At 37.6% G+C, this 18,012-nt stretch overlaps 1 protein-coding gene across 1 annotated transcript in view; it reads right to left on the reverse strand.

Moving 5' to 3' along the window:
• CENPI (centromere protein I) overlaps positions 1–18,012 on the reverse strand; it is a 62,976-nt gene that overhangs the window by 28,987 nt on the left and 15,977 nt on the right. The window contains exons 6-15 of the mRNA XM_045803615.2: positions 14,856–14,904; positions 14,541–14,587; positions 9,929–10,018; positions 9,464–9,592; positions 9,063–9,230; positions 8,793–8,913; positions 7,584–7,675; positions 5,557–5,674; positions 5,405–5,469; positions 869–963 (exon numbers count right to left, since the gene is read on the reverse strand). Coding sequence (XP_045659571.1) covers positions 869–963; positions 5,405–5,469; positions 5,557–5,674; positions 7,584–7,675; positions 8,793–8,913; positions 9,063–9,230; positions 9,464–9,592; positions 9,929–10,018; positions 14,541–14,587; positions 14,856–14,904 — 974 coding nt within the window. The remainder of the gene's footprint in view (positions 1–868; positions 964–5,404; positions 5,470–5,556; positions 5,675–7,583; positions 7,676–8,792; positions 8,914–9,062; positions 9,231–9,463; positions 9,593–9,928; positions 10,019–14,540; positions 14,588–14,855; positions 14,905–18,012) is intronic.

Raw genomic sequence — 18,012 nt, forward strand, 5'->3', positions numbered from 1 at the left:
GTTATGGGATCGAGCCCCACATCAGGCTCCTCTGCTGTGAGCCTGCTTCTTCCTCTCCCACTCCTCCTGCTTGTGTTCCCTCTCTCGCTGGCTGTCTCTATCTCTGTCAAATAAATAAATAAAATCTTTAAAAAAAAAATTAAAAAAATAAAATATAAAATAAAAGATTTTATTTGTTTACTTTAGTAAGAGAGAGTGTGAGCAGGGGAAGGGGCAGAGAGGGAGAGACTCCCCCTATTTTCTGTATTTTTTATTATGTTTGTAATTTTCTATAATAGAGCATTTTTAAAAAATTAATGTTAAAGAATAATGTGGCTGATAATATAGGAGAAACTAAAGATTTTAGGTAGAAAGAGTCAAAGCACACCTTTAATAATAATCAACATAATGGAAATCTGGGGCTCTTTCTTTATTCCAAAGTGAAAATAACATATATAATTAATTAATTAATGTATATAATCAAAAGACACCAAAGAAACAAAAACCCTCCCACAAAACTGTACAGCAAAATTACAGATTTTCCTAGCCATCATCAGACTGACTTTACATATAAGTAAGAACATGTTTTATAAAGTGAGCTAAACTGAATGGAAGTCAAAGATGTAAGTTCTTATGTCATCTCTCCAATGTTTTGCTACAGTAACTCTTGCTTAGAGGCTTAGGGGTTGCTTTCTGATTTACAGAATTGAATTTGAAGAATTACCCTTCCACACAGGATTGTAAGGAAGAGGAGTAAAAAGCAACAAAAAAATTCTTTAGAAAACTATGACTAAGCATTTACAATAAGGTCTCATGCCACACTATTAAAGTCTATATGCAAACACTTTTGTACAGATCATCTCTTGTGGAGTGTTGTAAGATAACTCACAGAGGACTGTTCATCACAGGTTTCATGTGGATGTCTGTAGAAAGCCACAACAGCCAATTCTGCAGTAGTTCTTTCAGACTCTGGAAAACACTACACTGAGGAGGCAAAACAACAAAAAAATCATTCATAAAATCATTCAGACACACTTTAGTGTTGAGAACTAACAAATTAAGCCAGAGGCTTAGCCGTGGAAGGGACCATGGAGATGACTGCATCCAGCTATTGGGTTCTACATCAGAGCCCAATAGCTGCTACTCCAGACTGATCATCTCCAAGAGACAGATGAATGCAAGTACAAGTTTATTTTGCCATTTTCTCTACAAGACCGCCCCCAGCTTATCAGCCCAGGAACAGACTCTTGTTTCTCTAAATTACATTCATTTATAACATATATTACATCTTCAAATACAGCATCACCCACTCCTGTCTCCCCTCAGAGATCAAAAGTTGCTATGGAAATGAGTTGCCTATCCTTTTCACCTTGTGTCACAACTATAATTTATTCCCTTTTTGATAGTCATAAAATTTATCTTACCTTCTGTAACTGGAAAACAAACAATTCCAGTCTTTCCTTTCTCAGGCTTTGCCTTAATTTCTCAGGGCCTCATTTACATACAAATACAGTTTTGACCGAGATGTGCCCAGAGCATTCGTGAGGATAAATCTATAAATTTGAAAGCCCTCCATATCATCCCAAAACCTAATACAGGAAACCTTTATTACATATCCTTAACAAATAATGGCCTAGATTCTATTTGAGTATCTCCAGTGATAGGATGCTCACTTCATAGAACAGTTCAATTAATACTTTTTAAAGAAAGTGACACCTTGAATTCAGGTTGTAAATATGTTCAAGTTGAAAGTGACCTTGGAATCACCTAAAACAATGTTCTATTTTAGTGTCAATCAAGGATTTGAACATTCGAAAAGGTAGTCAGTATTACCACATCATATTCTGAAAACTTAAATCCTTTTATTCCCCAATCACCTATTCTAATCCACCCAGCCACCACATTAAAGTAATGAGATTTTTATGTTTATGAGAGAGGAACACAGGTTAAAAAAAGGTTGAGAGGGGCGCCTGAGTGGCTAGGTCATTAAGCGTCTGCCTTCGGCTCAGGGCGTGATCCTGGAGTCCTGGGATCGAGCCCCACATCAGGCTCCTCCGCTGGGAGCCTGCTTCTTCCTCTCCCACTCCCCCTGCCTGTGTTCCCTCAATCACTGGCTGTGTCTCTCTCCGTCAAATAAATAAATAAAATCTTAAAAAAAAAAGAAGGTTGAGAAGCACAGATCTACCCTGTGTATGAACCTTCTCTACATAAATATCCCCAGTAGATATAGCCATTAAGCCTATGTCTAACCTACTCTAATACCAACAAATATACTATGTCCTAAGGTCATTTATTTCATTTTGAGTTTTCTCTACCTGTAATAAGATACTGCCCTATATCTAATCGCCTCCTGAAGCGACAGGCTTCAGCTCTTTCCATAGGACAAGCCATCAGTTATTTGAAGGGAAGCACAAAATCTTAGTTGTTTTTCCTCCAGGAAAAACATCCCTGCTTCCTTTACTATACCAAGCTAGAAATCTTTAAGTCATCTTGTGTCCTTCATGCTTTACTTTGTCACCAAATCCTATCACTTTTTTTTTCCTTTTCAGAATGTCCAACTTTTCCATTTCCTTCCAATCCCACTGTAACCACCCTATCCCAGGCCTTCACGTCTCTGAGATTACTTTATCCTCCTCGTTGGTCTTCTTTACTCTAGTCTCATCTCCCAAACCCCAATTCTTTCTCTATGGCTGCCAGACACTTGTTATTTAAGTACTCTACCCATTATATCCATCTGCCCTCAAAAAACTGTGTATGGCTAAGGAATACCAGCATGTAATAGGTCATAAAAAATGTTCAAACTCTTTCTTTTCATCCAGTAACTTCATTCCTGGAAATGTATGCCAAGAGAATAAAGAAATCTGTATTATGAAGATGATCAATATAGTTATCTATTCCTACAAAGAAACAAATTAGAAATAATCATAGAAAAAAATTAATTGTTGTAGAACATCTATGGACTATGACTAGATATTTGATTATATTTGACAAATTTTGTATTCTGGGTTTTAAATTTATGTCCACTGTTTTTGTAATTATACAGGAGACATAAATCAATGTGGATAGAAATTAGAAAATTAACATGCCACAATGAAAATAGCATTGTTACAGCAGATCTGTGGAATTTTCTCATTCAAAATTCTTCAATGAAAAAAGTTGTTTGCTGATAGACACAACTGGCTAAGCACAAACAAAAGCACTGAAAATGTGAAAATATTTTAACAGACTTAAAAATATTATTTATTATATTAAGCTGGATAATCAAGCTATACAGTAGCTAAAGTAATAATAAGTTATTAAAAATCCTCATAAACTATACTCTGGTTTCTCTTCAGATCATATAAATCTTTTGCCTTTTAAAAGCCTCATAAACTGGGGCACCTGGGTGGCTCATTCAGTCGAGCATCTGACTTTTGATTTCAGCTCAGGTCATGATCTCAGGGTCATGAGACAGAGCCCCACATCGGGCTCTGTGCAGAGCATGGAGTGTGCTTAAGATTCTCTCTCTCTCCCTCTTCCTCTGCTCCTCCCCCCCCACTCTCTCTCTCATATAAATTTAAAACAACAACAATAATAAAAGCCTGATAAACTGACTCTTTAGCTAATTCTACTACATGTCACATTGCTGTTATCCTTAGCCACCTCCCAAAATGACAGCCCCTTTTGTCACTTATCCTTTCTTATACTCTATACTTCTCTGTCCTCTTTCCCTCCTTCATCAATCTCATCCTTCCCAAATCTTTCAATTACAGTTTCCAGAACTTCTATTCCATGGTAATCTAAACCTATACCTTCAATATTCTTTAAAGTATGCTTTCTGTCTTATTATAGTCATATCCTGGCTCTACCTCACTACCCAAGGACACTGTTTCCTCTGAATACATTTCCATATCCCACTTCAACATCTGGAAGTAAGCACTGCCCTTGCTTCCCACTGCTAACATGAGAATATAAGCCCCTTCCTTGAGAAGGTAAATATAAAATCAGAGTGACTCTCCCTTTAAGAAAAAAGAAATCTGGTTCTACCCCCACATTCCACTGAAACTGCTTAGCACAAAACTTCTGTATTATCAATTTCAAGAGCAACTTTCTTTGGTCCTTATCTTTCTGGATCTTCCTGGGATATATGGCAACATTATTCCTTCACTACTTCTTGATATGCTGTATTCCCTTTGTTTCCTTGGCACTCTTGTTCTTTTGGTTCTTTTCATACCTCTTGAGAAGGTTCTGTCACAGACTCACCTTTTTAGCTAAGAATACTGAGTATTCCCTTGAGTTTTGTCCTTGGCCCACCAACTGTTTCCTTTCCTCTATCTCTTTTTCTCCGCAGACTCTCATTCTCAAATATATGCATGTGTGTATAAATGTACACATACTTATTAAGTTAGACCATATGAAATTGCCATTGATCAAACATCTTTGGCCTACAAAAATGGCAATTTTGTATGGTTCAACCTAATATTTATAGATAAACAGTTCTCTAGATTGGTGGAGTAAGAGAAGAGATAAAAAATAACCGAGATAGGAAGAAAATCACAAAAAGCTGCAAAATGAAGTCCCTAAAAATGCAATAGCTGGGAGAAGTGCTATGTACTGTCACATGAATGATGATATTAGTCAGGTAGTAAGTACAAATACTATAAATAAACCTCAAATCCAAGCTATTGTGACAGGTAATTAATAAAGTACCATTTGAATATGACAAACACTAACCAGGACAAAACATTTTTCCTCTAAATGTGGCCAAACAATAAGTGATTTAAGGTGAAAACAATGTTACAAAAGAAACACTGCTTATATTGTCATTCTTCTGGAATAGGAATAACCGTTCTATACAAAAGCGGTTCTCAAACTCACTTGGGTAAAATTCTTGGAAGCCACAGTGGCCTTTTTGGGGAATACCCCAAAATAATAACACATTTTAATTTTATCATACAAGTTTAGAATGATTTTATTAGCAGAAAATGAGTATGTTATAAATATACCATATGAATGACACCAGGTGTTTTGTTTGCTTTGGCCATTATTGTATTCTCAGTGTCAAGAAGGGCATCTAGTACATGGTAGGTTCTCAATAAATATTTGTAAAATAAGTCTATCTATAAAAATATCAACCACAACAATCAGACTAAGTATGGTTAAGCATTTCCCACTTTGTTTTTATTAACACTAATTTGCCACCTGTTCATTCACTTCGTCATCTGCTACAAATGGAAACAGATCAGGAAAATTATATGCAACAAAACCTTTAAAACAGAAAATTCTATGTATTAATAACTTTGATCTGAGTAATGCAGCACCTCAAGTCCAAGTCCAAAGGAATCCTGTTGGAAAACCGCCACTTCAGTATGGGTCTGGAATCATGTACCACTGGCCATAAAACAATACTTCCTATTCAATCTAAGCAAGACGTTGTTTTTTTTACCTTGAAATAAATGGTTGATGTAAAGAAGAGCTGTCCTAGATGGTCAAAAACAAGTGGTTTCATCTCTAGGAATTAAAAAAAAAGATTATTTAAGATTCTTTTAATTAATATCACACCAAATTAAAGGACACCAAATTTTCATGATACATTACCAGAGAAGTTACTAAAAGGAATCCAGCTCACAAGTTGAAGGAACTGTGATCGACAACAGAAGCCATCCCAGAGAGGAAGGCTCTTGTACAGGAATGTTTCACAGGAATAAAACCCCTCCTATAACAGAAGTCAATAGTAAAAACTCATATGAAACTCCTCAGTCCATAACTACTCTCTAAACAACCAGTTTATTCTGTGCTACAGTTGTTTTACTCTTAGACTAAATTTCTTGTCATCAATATAACAAAAGCCTAGGGTTAGGTGCCAGAGTTCTTCATAAAAAGGACCAGATGATGTTTGGATACATTACCATCTTCACCAACATACTTCTTAAATACCATAAAATATCAGTTGGAAAGATGGTAAAAAGTCAAGTTATGTAATATTTTTAAAGATAAATTTAATTGTACTATTCTAGAGTATATGCAATCACTTGTGCAGTCAATAAAATGTATACAATGTTGGGGCGCCTGGGTTGCTCAGTTGGTTAAGCATCCAACTCTTGATTTCGGCTCAGGTTATGATCTCAGCGTCGTGGGACTGAACCCCGTGTCAGGCTCTGCACTCAGTGTGGAGTCTGCTTGTCCCTCTCCCTCTGCTCTTCCCCCTGCTCACTCACTGTCTCTTAAATAAATAAATAAATAAATAAATAAAATCTTTTTAAAAATGTACACAATGTTATAATAGGGCTATAATTTCTTTAGAGGCCATAGACCAAATCCAAACTCTGGGCAGCTCCATCTGAAGGAACACTTGAGTGTGCAGACTGCTTATGCTTCCACCAAATATCCAGGGCTTTCCTTTTTTTTTTTTTTTCCTGTGTTGCCCTAAGCCTTAAATAATGGCATGCACCAGGACTCCATCCTAGACTTTCTTCTCATGACATGAATTCTCTGGAAAATCTCATCTATAACATAGCTAAAACCACACCTATATCATGAGGAGTCCTAAAGCTATTTCTCTAGCTCAAATCTCATTCCTCACCCCTAGACTCATTATCTAACTACCTACTGCATATGACCTTTTAGATATCCTACAGGCATCTTTTAAGTCAAATTTCTGGGGCACCTGGGTGGCTCAGTTGGTTAAGCATCTGACCTTGGCTCATGTCATGATCCCAGGGTCCTAGGATCGAGCCCCGTGTCGGGCTCCCCACTCAGCGGGGAGTCTGATTGTCCCCTGTCCCCCTCCCCCAAATAAATAAATAAAATCTTCAAAAAAATAAGTCAAATTTCTTTCCTTCCAAGCCTATTCCTTCTACATCCCCTTTCTTACTGAATGCCATCATCTTCTTCCCAAGCAGGAAACCTAAAAGTCAACCTAAATGTATCCCTTTATCCTCACTGCCATCATCCACATCCAACTTCCAATTCAATGATTTCACATCAAATCCTTAAGATTAATCAACACATTTATTGTGCATCTCTTTTGTACCAGGTATCAAGCTGAACACTTGTACGTGAAGAAAAGTTAGACATGGTTCCCACCGGCTAGGAGCTCATAATATGTGGAAAAACAGATGCTAAAAGTGCCATGATACAGTAAACACAGTGAACTAAGGAAGCACATAAAACAAACATCTAAACCAGACTAGGGCAATGAGTATAGGCTTCTTGATGGTGCTGATAATCGAGTTGCAGCTTAAAGTAAGACTAGGGTTACTTACGAATGCCAAATAATTAATTGGCTAGAACATTAAAAATATTTGATTATGAGAACACAATAACCCTATGAGACCTATGTGACCAGCTAATTCAATTAGTTGAATGCATTCAATTACATCTTCAATTTGTTCTCTTAAATCATAAGCCTCTCTCTAATTTGCATAATTTAACAAATTCTTTCCTCAAATCCAACAGTACAGAGATAAACGTCAATTCAATGCAACTCTATTTATAACAAGTTTTGAATTGAACAAATTCTGTTTACAAATGATGTCGAGCCCTAAAGAAAAGGTATTCAATGGGTATCTAAATAAATTTTACTGAGAAGTGGTGGAGTGTATATGAAGAAGGTAGAATCTTACTTGTAAGAAGCACTCTGCCCTGATGATAGTGTCCAGGAAGTTGGTAAATTCTTTTCCATGTTCATAATTATTCATTTTGTACCAAATACACTCTGGAGCAGAAATATTAAATGTAAGTATCTGGGTGCAGGACAATGAAAACTATAAAAACACAATTACCACTACTCTAAAGTGACACGACAAATATAAACAAGTAATCAGTCTTATACACCCTAACCAACTTGCACTGCAGACTATAACAGGTATGTGGAAGTGATTGTAACATGTTCCTCAAGAACTTAATGGTATAGGGAAAGCTTATAGTGAAAAAATAAACTAGTAAAAATTGACATATAATAAATATGATTAGCTTAAGTCACACGTAGTCCAAGAAATTATACATGTATGAATTAAAAGTCTGAGAGTACCCCAAACTTCAACTAGGATGAGCTGGGGATAATCTCAGAGTGGTAGAACTTTAGTAAGTGGTAATCTAATTATAGCATACCCTATCTTAAGAAAAACTGAGCAGGAAAAGGAGAGTTAGCCTGGAATTGACTAAAACCAACTTTAAATACTTGAAAAGTCAGGAGTTGCTTACCCAGGGAAGAAACAATCTGGTCAACAGAAATACGATCTCTAGAGAAACTGACCCCTTTGGAGGAATGAAATGATCAGGCTTTATTTACTACGGCCTGGATGAAAAACTTCCTTACTGCTCTTTCCTTCAATTCTGTAATTAAGAAATCTTCTAATGACTAATTTGGCTCCCATCTATACTGATAGCAAAGAGGAGATACTATTGTTGGCAGACATGAACATTTTGGTCACCAAAAAGAATTACTTCTATTATAAACCAGTAAGTTGATATTCTGACATATATTAGACTTCTCTGAGTGTGGTGAGCATTAATCTGATGATTCTGGAGCCTGAACAGCAAGTTTCTGGACATACAGAGACGAAGAGGCTTTGGATTGTGATTGTCATCAAAATGGAGCCACCCAGTGAGTTTAGGTGACCATCCAGCAATGTTTCCATAACAACACACCTCCTTTCTTACTGTCTCCTAAAATTACAAGGGAAGCATACCAGCTCTGAATATATGATTATCAGAGAAATAATTACAGCATATGAAGGCTCCTCCTATTTAGAATTTGTCACCCTCATAAAAGATATGAACTATCTTGTTCCTTCCTCCTTCACCTAATGCTTTTAAGTAACAATTTTTACCTTCTTGTAATGTTTGACTCAACCAGTGATAGAGCCTCAGTAAGATAGACTCATCTTTGACACAGTTAATATAGTGAAGTAACAGAGAGTTGTTCAACACTGCACCCATCTGAGAAGGCAGCTGCAAAGAGAGAACAATCAGTCAACTGTAAGTATATGAAAAGTAGGTTATAGCAACAAGGAACTCATCAGAAAGCAAATATATAACAAAAATAAAGGGTATGAAGATCAAATGGAAAATGCAGATAAGCACATGGTCCAGTCACATACCTCCAAGCAGTGGATGTTCTGTAAGAGTTGAGGGAAGCTTTTAAGCTGTTCTAGTGGAAATGATCCATTGCTACTGAGATAATCAGAAAGAGTCATCCCTTTTTTCCCACATTCTTTACTGCAGCTACTAGAATTTAGCGCTGGTATAACTGAGTAAGAATTCCATTTCTAAAGAAGAAAGACAATAAAACAATCTATCAATGGACTAAACAGACTACAAACTAAAGGTAAAAGCAATTGTTGAGGTGGTTCAATTAATGAAGTCTGAATGTGGTTTACATAGAATCCTGGGCAATTAAAATGTATTTAAATACCTATAATCTCTTCAAACATCCGAATGGTTATTGTTTGGATTTAAGAAAAGAAAGCTGCACAAATCATTTGGGGCTTTAGATACTTACTCTTTTTACAGGACGGACCTGAGCTGGATCTAACATCAATTTTAGAGGTTCAGGAGGGGGTCCGTGATTCCTTTGCCTCACAGCAAATAGAGCTGTCTTCCACAGATTCTCTGAATTCTTAAAATAGATCTATAAAAAAAATTGGATTAAAGTATATGAGTAGGTACCCATAACACAAAGCAATATAAAGCCCCAAACTCTTCATTAATTGAAAGTACTAATTATGAAACATTTTGCAGCCATGCAAATCCATTTAGGTTTTTTTTCTGATCAAGAATCTATTAAATACATCAAATAGAATCAAAACAAAGTGCCAACCCCTAAAAAAACTTTCCAGAAACAGTGCTGCAACACTAGATCTTAAAACAGTATGCTGTAAACATTTCAGTTCAGATCTGCAAATTAACTTAATCAAAAATAACATATTTCAATCTCAATATGACTTACCACTCCATAATCCCTTACCTTCTTCCTTGCAGGCAAAGATACAGAAATCAAAGTAGGAGCAAAGAACTTATACAGCGACAACAAAGCCTGGAGATGAGGCTGCATTCCCTGAAATGAAATAAGAGTTTTCAGTTTTCAATCCTATGGCATAAGGAAAAAAAGTAACAATAAAGTAAACAGATTAAGTGTATATTCAGACCCCAATTTTACTATGTGATATGGCTATAGAAAGATGAATTAGAAAATCAAAGAATAAATAACCAGGCATTTAAATCAATGGTCATAAAACTATTCTTGCCAGACTGTGGACTTCTCTTTTATGACCTTTTCTCCTACTTTCCTTCTTCCTTATATCTTCTCTCTTCTTCTCTGTCCATGCCTTAGGTTTACTAGTCGTATCTGCTAGCATGGCTTACTTTCACTGGTAGCATACTCAGGACTCGAAGTTGATTCACTCTTTTTTTTTTTCTTAAGGTTTTAATTTACTTATTTGACAGAGAGAGAGCGAGCCAGTGAGAGAGGGAACACAAGCAGGGGGAGTGGGACAGCAAGAAGCAGGCTTCCCAGCGGAGCAGGGAGATCAATGCAGGGCTTGATCCCAGGACCCTGGGATCACACCCTGGGCCGAAGGCAGACGCTTAACGACTGAGCCACCCAGGCACCCCGAAAGTTGATTCATTCTTGATTTAGACAGAAAGGTGGGAAGACAAAAAGGGAGCCCAAGAAAACATGACAAAGGAAATATTAAAACCTTATTATCATAATTCCTGGAAAATTAACTAGGAAATCCAACAACTGGTATGCAGTAGTCAAGAAGCTTAATAGAACTAGGGGCACCTGGGTGACACAGCGGTTAAGCGTCTGCCTTCAGCTCAGGGCATGATCCCGGCATTATGGGATCGAGCCCCACATCAGGCTCCTCCGCTATGAGCCTGCTTCTTCCTCTCCCACTCCCCCTGCTTGTGTTCCCTCTCTCGCTGGCTGTCCCTATTTCTGTCAAATAAATAAATAAAATCTTAAAAAAAAAGAAGCTTAATAGAACTAAAACAAGTCTTAATAAAAACAGTAATTTTATAATGACAAAAGTCATTACTGCTGGATACCTGTGTTAGATATATCTGGCTATCCAGAGAAAGCATAAAACTAAAATGAATTCCAAGGAAATAACCAAACTGTTCTATTATATTACAATTTTGTTGAATCAAATAGTGTATAAAACAAGGAAGGCAGAAAATGGGGCTTGGAAATACAGTATTCTTATTTTTATAACGGCTTCTTGAAGTTAAATTTGTTATAAAAAACCCCATAATAATCAGTTAATCTCTGTACTCACTGTCAATTAGTATCAGTGTTTGCTTTGAGTTGGAATGTTTTTTGATAGAGCAAATATTTAGTACAAGAAAGACCTTTAGAACTTATTGTCTAGTTAACTAAACATATCTTGGTTGTTAAAAAGTTAACACTCTCTTCTTTTTTAAAAAGAATTCCAGTTAAACATGGTATATTGAACATACAGATTTAACCCTGGGTCCTTCCAAAGCTCCACTGAAAACTAAAGGAATGAAAAAGGCATAAAGCACAAGTTCAAAGAGAACGAGAGGACACAAGAGCAAATGAGAGATCTCAACATGATTTTGGAACCTAGAATGAAAATGGACAAAGAGTAACCAACTTAGCAAAACAGAGAAAACAAAACCTAAGGTAGCAACAGAAAAAGCCGCAGATTCTTGTTTGAGAACTCTCAAAAAGGCTCAGGAATTTGAGGGACCAGATACCTCTGAAAAGTGGGGGTAGCAGAAGTGCAAGAGGGGCAAAAAACAGGGATTGCTTGAAAACCTAAGAAGCAGTTTGAGCCCCAAATTACTTCACCACACTAACAGACATCAAGGTTTTACTCTCTGAAGATGAAACTGAGTTTAGACAACAGGCACAGCTGAGGGAGGGTACCAGGACCCTTCCTCACCCCCTTCCACTGCTTATATCTCGGAGTGCTAGTAGCCATGTTTATAACCTGTGATGGTTAATTTTATGTCTCAACTTGGCTGGGGCCCAGAGTGCCCAGATATTCAGTCAAATATTATTTTGGGTACTTCTGTGAGAGTATTTTAGATGAGATTAACATTTAAATTGGCAGACTTCGAGTAGATTGCCCTTCATAATGTGCGTGGCCCTCATTCAATCAGTTGAAGGCCCTTATAGAACAAAAAGACCAGCCTCCCCCAAGCAAGAAAGAATTCTCCAGCAGCCTACCTACAACACTATCTGTAACACCGGCTCTTTGTGGTTCTATAGCAGACTGCCTTTGGACTCAAACTTAAACATCAGCTCTCCAGGGTCTCCAAACTGCTGGCCCCCTGCAGATTATGGACTTGCTAGCTTCATAATCATGTAAGCCAATTCCTTATAATAAATATCCTTCTACATATCTATACACACATCCTACTGGTTCTGTTTCTCTAGAGAAGCCTAATATAACCCCTAGGCAGGAATCGAGAATTCCTCTCTGGGAAAAGTGACACAGGCATCTGTGGGGCTCCCCAATGAAACACCAAGATCCAACAATGAAAAAGTCCTGCTCAGATGCAAAAGTTTCCAATCACCATTTTAGTTTTTTGGTATTAAATATGGACAAATAAGGTTTGCCACGCATTTGAGAAAGGCCTCTACTGTGAAAAACCAAACTAAAGAAAGGAACTCTGAGGAAACAGAGACAAAGCTGGAAATAGGGGGAAAAAATCATAGCTGAAGTTACAGGGGCTCATGCCTAACAGAGGGGAGAATCCTCGAAACCACCCTTACCAACCCTCAGGATGAAACCTAACTCCCCACCCCTGTTCCAAAGATTGGTCTCAACAGGGCCTGGTGTATGTATGATAATGAGACACCTGCTTCACTTCCCACCATTCATGCTTGCCACCAGAAGACAATTTCTGTATTTTGTTTCCTTCATGGATCGGGAATTATAGGGTATCAATGGGTACAGAGGGGATACATGCCTTTGCAGGTGTCAGAAATTCACATATTCAATTTATTTGCTCCAACATGCAGATTATTCCTGTAACCACTACACAGGTTGGGTTACATGTGAGCATACTATGCCTTCCTGGTTTGATACTGTTGGACTTGACCAAATTCACCAAAATTCAGCTAATCAAAACAATTATAAATGCATCTTTATAGGGGCACCCAGGTGGCTCAGTTGGTTAAGAGTCTGTCTTTGGCTCAGGTCATGATCGCAGGGTCCTGGGTGGAACCCTGCATTGGGCTCCCTGATCAGCAGGGAGACTGCTTCTCCCACTCCCTCTGACCCTCACCCCTGCTCACGCTCTGGCTTTCTCTCTCTAATGAATAAAAATTCTTTAAAAAAATAAATGCATCTTTACAAACGGGCAATGATAATGGAATAATTTAATAATGTACTATATAAAATGTTATTAGTGAAGCCATACATTTAATGTCTGGGTTTAAAATTTTTACACAATCATGTACTAAATCATTTTCTAAACTTGAACATTTGCTGTTGTTTCAGTTAATACAAATCGGTAAGATCTTATTTATGCTAAGAATTTTCATATTCCTTTGAAATGTTTTCCTGTTCACATGGAAAAATAAATGTACAACTTTTTCGCCATGCATATTACTGTGAAATAAAGTTCAATTTGGACAGAAACATTATCACTGATATCTTCAGAGAGCTAAAAGAAGATATTGCACTGATAGAACCAAAACAGGGAGCTATGAAAAAAGAACAATCATTGAATAATACTAACAGAAAAGCATGTTATGTGCACTGGAGAAACACGAATGTGCACATGTGTTTGTGTTTTTCATTAAATTTGAATGCCTTCAGGTAGGTCATGCAGGCTCCAGCAGTTAGGATAGACACTACAACTCCCTACTGTTTCATACCCAAAGCATCACAGACTTCTGTCACGTGACAAGGGTAGTGGAAATAACCATGCAAGAGAGCTGTAAGGACAAGAGATAATGGTCAGGGAATATACTGAAGTTTATGTGTCCAGAAAGGAATGCTTTCCTAGATCACATCCACAAAAACACAACCAAACAAACCAGCCCTTTTACTTTAATAGAGGGGTTTTTGACTACTCCCCGACACTTGTTTTCCAGCTGTAGCAACCCAGTTCCTTAATGAGTTTTGCTGTTTGCCATCTACGTGTCTTCGCTTATGCTGTTCCCTCTGCCCTTGTCTTCCTTCTTGGCCTAGTTACATCATATTAATCCCTTAAAATTTCTCTCAAGCGGGGCGCCTGGGTGGCTCAGTCGTTGAGCATCTGCCTTCGGCTCAGGGCGTGATCCCAGCGTTATGAGATCGAGCCCCGCATCGGGCTCTTCTGCTGGGAGCCTGCTTCTTCCTCTCCTACTCCCCCTGCTTGTGTTCCCTCTCTCTCTAGCTGTCTCTGTCGGGTAAATAAATAAAATCTTTAAAAAAAAAAATTTCTCTCAAGCATCACCACTCCTCCTTGAATCCAGTCCTATTCTGTTTTATGTTCTTTTGACTAAGCTCCCCAGACAGTAAGTTCCTTGAAGATCATGACTCATTCAATTTTCTATCCTCAAAGCCCAATAACACAGAGTACACGGGCCAATTTTAGGGCTTTTTGGTACTTACCATTTTGGTCTGAAGATCAAGCAGTTTTCTCACACGAAATGGTTTGACTAGCAAAGGTAAAGAAAAGTACAAGGCATAGGGTTCAGAATAAAAACCAACCATGTGGCTCATATAGCATCTTCTTAAAACACATCAAAAATATAAACACCCTGGTTCAGTTAAACCAGTAAGCAGATGTTCTAAGATAAAAGTACTAAAAAACAATTCCCACAAAATCTTGGCATAGACCTGATGCTACTAGTTAACTTTATAAAGGCCAATACAAATGCTAATTCCACAGAGTAAATGTAATACAACTGGAATGAAAATACTCACCATTATCTTTTTTGGTAAGTAAATATAACAAATGGCAGACATAAGGGCACTGTTAAAATATAAAAAATTTAAAAAGAGAAATGACAATATATCTTGAACAGAGTGGCAACGCATTTTCTTCAAATGTCAATCTTCTACTGATTAAGTAAAAAGGCTTCAGGATTTTGTTGAACAACAGTTCTAAAAGCTTCTCTTTTTCATACTACAACGTAGTGGTAAAAGCCAATAGTGTTCATTGGTATCTCATAACACCATTTTTAAGTCACTTTTGGAACACAGAAACATGGCAGACAATTTGAAAAACAGAAAAAGATCCTCCTACCTAACAAAAATTCATGTCTGCCTTCCAGTAGTCCATATTTATTAAGATACAAACTTAAAACTTTTATCTTGATTCCCCACTTAAAAGCATTTTCCTGGGGTGCCTGGGTGGCTCAGTTGGTTAAGTGTCTGCCTTCGGCTCATGACATGATCCCAGGACCCTGGGATTGAGCCCCACGTCAGGCTCCCTGCTTAGCAGGGAGTCTGCTTCTCCCTCTCCCTCTGCTCCTCGTCCCTGCTTATTCTCTCTCTCTGTCAGATAAATAAAATCTTTTAAAAAGGCATTTTCCCATGCTGTCTGGTCTTCAAATGATTATTTTCAATGATGTTAATATTCCAAGGAGTGGATATACCATAATTTAATTAACCATTTAGCTCTGTTTGGCAAGTAACATACACTCAATAAATTTGTTACTTAAGTTACTGAATGACTGGTTCCTTTGTACCATTTCATTTTGAGGGTCCACTCGTTGAGGTTTTATTACAGACGAGGGGTCAGCAAACTAAAGTTCACATGTTTTAGTAAATCAAGTTTTACTGGAACATAGCCACACACATTCATTTATGAATTATCTATAGCTGCTTTCTCACTACAACAAGAGAGCTGAGTAGTTGTGACAGAGACTCAATGGCCCACAAAGCTTAAAATATTTACTATCTGGCCCTTTACAAGAAAAGTTTACCACTACCTGTTCTAGAAGATAACATAAGAGAAAATCTTTACGACCAGAGGGTGGCAGTTTCTCTCTTTCGGAAAAGAAAATAAAATGATAGCCACAAAATAAAACCTAAAAGAAAAAGCCTTCATAAATTGGGAGATCGTTAAATTAAGAACATCCACTCATCAGACAAGGAAATAATCTATTGCAGGGATGAGTAAATAACAACTTGCGGGTCAAATCCAGCCCACTACTGGTTATTATAAATAAAGTTTTATTGGAACACTGCCACAGTTGTTTATGTATTGTCTATAGGGGCTTTCACACTACACCAGTGGAGTGAGTAGTTGTGAGAGAGACAGTATGGCCCTTACACCTGAATATTTACAACCTGGCACTTTAAGAAAAAATTTGCCAACACTTGCTTTAGATATTAGGAAATCAAAAAAGTAAATTATGTAATGGAACTAGAGAAGACAATGAAAGCAAAGACTTTAAACAAATTTCTATCATGAATCTAAACTTCAAAGTCTGAAGTACAGCATTCTATATTGCCTACCCTCTACTTAGAAATGAGTTCAGGGGTGCCTGGATGGCTCAGTCGGTTAAGCATCTGTGTTCAGCTCAGGTTGTGATCTCAGGGTCCTGGGATCAAGCCCCGTGTGGAGCCCCATGTAGGGCTCCCTGCTCAGCGGGGAGTCTGCTTCTCCCTCTCTCCCTCTCCCCCCACCTCCACTTGTGCTTTCTCTCTCTCTGTCTCAAATAAATAAATAAAATCTTAAAAAAAAGAAGAAATGGGTTCAGATTCTAGACAAACGTGTAAGAAGCATGAATTTAGATACAGGATTTTTTAAAAGAGAAGAACGTATACTATGACCAAGTCTGATATATCCTACACAAAATACAGTTAACTTTCAGTAAAAAACTCACAACCTCACATCACTAGGCTATAAACCATTAGCAACACAATTTGTCATGCTGGGTATGAAATGAGTGTCACACAATCACTTGCTCTAGGCTCCAGCATTATAGTAAGTCTGATGTTCTCTTTTAATCACATGGTATACATCTAAGACTTTAAAACTGCCTCTCTGACAAATAGTAACCCCTGCCTCGAAGTCACTAAAGAGTCAGGCTCCCACCAAATTATATGAAAATGACTTTCAGAAGTAATGCTTTTAAAAGCTAGGTTCCCTATTTCTTGATCTGGGTGGTATTTACACAAATGTATTCAATTTATGAGAATTAACTGAGCTGATCACTTATGATACAGGCTATTTTCTTTACATATATCATACTTCAATAAACATTTTTAAGAGACCGAAAAAGGGAAAAGAAAAAAAAGTAGGTCCCCTTCCCTCTTGCCAAGCTGAGCAAGAAACTCATCAACATCATGAAAACTATTCAAGTATACTGCATTTGATCCAACAAACATTTATGAGTATCTTTAATTCATTCACTCATTCATAAAACAAATATTTATTGTGCAGTGACTAAAACAGACAAAAAGGCCTGCTCTTATGAAGTTTACATTCTAAGTGCTATGAATAGCGTCACTAAATACTTGGGTTATAAAATATAAAAGGCTTGGCCTCTGCCTAGAAGAACTCGGTCTCAGTCTATTAAGCTGTTACAAGAAAGGGGAAAGCATGTTTTAGTATTTCTCACTCCTTCCAAAGTATGCTTAAACACAGAATTCATTTGTTTTGCAATTTGGTTAGTTTATGAATAAAAACAATATGAGGGGCACCTGGATGGCTCAGTCAGTTAAGCGTCTGCCTTTGTCTCAGGTCATGATCTCCGGGTCCTGGGATTGAGTTCCACGTTGTCAGGCTCCCGGCTCAGTGGGGAGTCTGCTTCTCCCTCTTCCTCTGCCTCTCTCCCTGCTTGTGCTCTCTCTCTCTCAAATGAATAAATAAAATCTTAAAAATAAATAAATAAAATAAAAAATCTTAAAAAAAAACACATGAGGGGGTGTCTGGGTGGCTCAGTTAGTTAAGCGTCTGCCTTCGGCTCAGGTTATGATCCCAGCGTCCTGGGATGGAGTCCCGCATCCGGCTCCCTGCTCAGTGGGGAACCGGCTTCTCCCCCTGCTTGTGCTCTCTCTCTCTCTGGCATATAAATAAATAAAATCTTTAACAAAAAAAAAACCACATGAGGCTAAGAGATGTCAAAAG

Source organism: Ursus americanus, chromosome X (genome assembly GCF_024610735.1).
Source record: "Ursus americanus isolate L20-20 chromosome X, mUrsAme1.1.p, whole genome shotgun sequence".
Taxonomy (NCBI): Eukaryota; Metazoa; Chordata; class Mammalia; order Carnivora; family Ursidae; genus Ursus; species Ursus americanus.